At 29.8% G+C, this 1,927-nt stretch overlaps 2 protein-coding genes across 2 annotated transcripts; both read left to right on the forward strand.

Annotated features, from left to right (window-relative positions):
• The first annotated feature begins 309 nt into the window (after positions 1-309).
• On the forward strand, positions 310-815 carry LOC124426225. Its single transcript, XM_046967640.1, has one exon. The coding sequence runs from the start codon at positions 310-312 to the stop codon at positions 682-684; it is 375 nt and encodes a 124-aa protein (XP_046823596.1). The 3' UTR covers positions 685-815.
• LOC124426185 lies at positions 757-1,362 on the forward strand. The gene is made up of 2 exons (XM_046967569.1): positions 757-931; positions 1,052-1,362. The coding sequence occupies exons 1-2, from the start codon at positions 757-759 to the stop codon at positions 1,360-1,362; spliced, it is 486 nt and encodes a 161-aa protein (XP_046823525.1).
• The last annotated feature ends 565 nt before the right edge of the window (positions 1,363-1,927 follow it).

Consider the following 1,927-nt stretch of genomic DNA (forward strand, 5'->3'; position numbering starts at 1 on the left):
ATAAATGAAGAAATGTTTTTATTTTTTTATTTATCAATCATACTACATATGTATATATGTATTGTATATTCATAATATTTTAATACAGACATAATACAGATTATTTTTGTCATTCGTTCGAAATCGTTACTCTTATCAAAAGTTTATACTTTTTATGATATTACAAATGTATCGAAAAGGATAAAATTGTCTAGACAATATGATCATTAATATTGAAAAAATCAAATTGACAAAAACGTACTTGCTTCTTGTTTATTTATTTATTATATACTTTATTTATACATTACGTTAAGTAAATGAACTTGATAAATGCAGATGCATCCACGTCCGTTGATAGTAATTTTACTTCTATTCGTCGTGACGGAAAGAAGCAATTGTGACGATAAAGCAGAGTGGTATTTCGGTTTACGTTCTGCCTTGAAAAATTGTCCTTCGATGCCATGGAACAATCTCAGTCAGGATGATTTTTTTGATGTCTTTCGTCAATGTATACAACAACGGGCTCTCAACTTTTTGGATTCCCTTCTTGTCGACGATATCATACCGGTTATCGATGGAATAGATTTAATTAGATTTCAAGATAATTCCACGGCTTTACCAGATGAAATGGCTAAGTACGTCCTTGATTATCGAAACTTGAATAGAATGTTGAATAGAATGTTGAATAGAATGTTGAATTGTTAATGATGTTTCAACGAGTACACAAATGTTATTATCTTTCGTCAAATTCATATTCTTTCTTTCAGAAAGGAAAATATGTACAATGAGACAGAAGATACTTCAAATTGGACAGGAATAGTTCTAAATCGATTGACCGGCATTTTACGCACGCACGTTTTAAAGATCGATGTTGATCACATAGTTAACACTATATCTTCGCCCATGAATGAAACTGAAATAGATAGATCTGATAGTAATAATACCGTTCAAGGTAATAAATGATATTATCTTTTAGAAAAATTTTAAAAAAGCTTCTTAATTGGATTATCTTTCACATTGGATTATCTATTTCCTGATATATTTTTTTTTTCTTCTTTTATTTTATTATCAGGACGGAGACGCCGCCATCGACGACGTCATAATGTAATGCCTCTGATGATGATGGGTCTATTGTTGATGGGCTCAATACTTGTACCAATGGGTTTTCAGTTCCTTGCCGTTCTTGGCGGTAAAGCTTTAATTCTTGCTAAGATGGCTTTGTTATTGTCAAGTATACAAGGACTCAAGAAGATAGCAACCAACGGTGTGAATTATGGCTTATATCATGCACCTGTATCTGAAGCTTGGCATGAAAGAAGTCATCAAGAAACGCCAACACATTTTGATTTACCCTATCCGATACACGCTCAGACACACGCTTGAAATTCGTATTTACGATCAACGATACGTGTCGATTTTAATGAATTTTTTCATCGTAACATACACTTGGTCGTATTTTTCATATATATATATATATATATATATATATATATATATATATATATATATATATATATATCAGTTAATACGTTTTGATAAGTAGGTATCTATATACAAGCAACAAGTAGACAATTTCTAAGTTGTTAACGTTTCTTGTTATTTTATTTATGTTGAACATCTCTTATGTCGATATTGATTCTTTCTTAGTAATCAATAATACTTCTTATTATTGTTACTTTTATCTTCACAGTAGTCTCTTTTATCTTATATTGTTCCAATAAGAAAACATATGTATGTACTTTGTCAGTCATTAGATAAGATACATATAAAGTTATCTTCCGTTGTATTCTATATCTTTTAATATTATTGGTTCTTAAAGGAAGTTAATGTTGTTATTGGTAGAGAATATGTTAGATAATAATATAGAAAATCTTCTACGTTAAGATACAGTATCAAAGCATTCATTGAAATTAATTATATACCGCGTCGATGCTGCATCCAAATTAAA

Source organism: Vespa crabro, chromosome 8 (genome assembly GCF_910589235.1).
Source record: "Vespa crabro chromosome 8, iyVesCrab1.2, whole genome shotgun sequence".
NCBI classification, from domain to species: Eukaryota; Metazoa; Arthropoda; class Insecta; order Hymenoptera; family Vespidae; genus Vespa; species Vespa crabro.

What these genes read in the sequence shown, in the direction of transcription:
- LOC124426225 (XM_046967640.1), top strand. Translation starts at nt 310, where the DNA reads ATGCAGATGCATCCACGTCCGTTGATAGTAATTTTACTTCTATTCGTC.
- LOC124426185 (XM_046967569.1), top strand. Translation starts at nt 757, where the DNA reads ATGTACAATGAGACAGAAGATACTTCAAATTGGACAGGAATAGTTCTA. An exon ending in TAGTAATAATACCGTTCAAG is followed by an intron (nt 932 to 1,051) that starts GTAATAAATGAT and finishes TTTTATTATCAG; the next exon opens with GACGGAGACGCCGCCATCGA.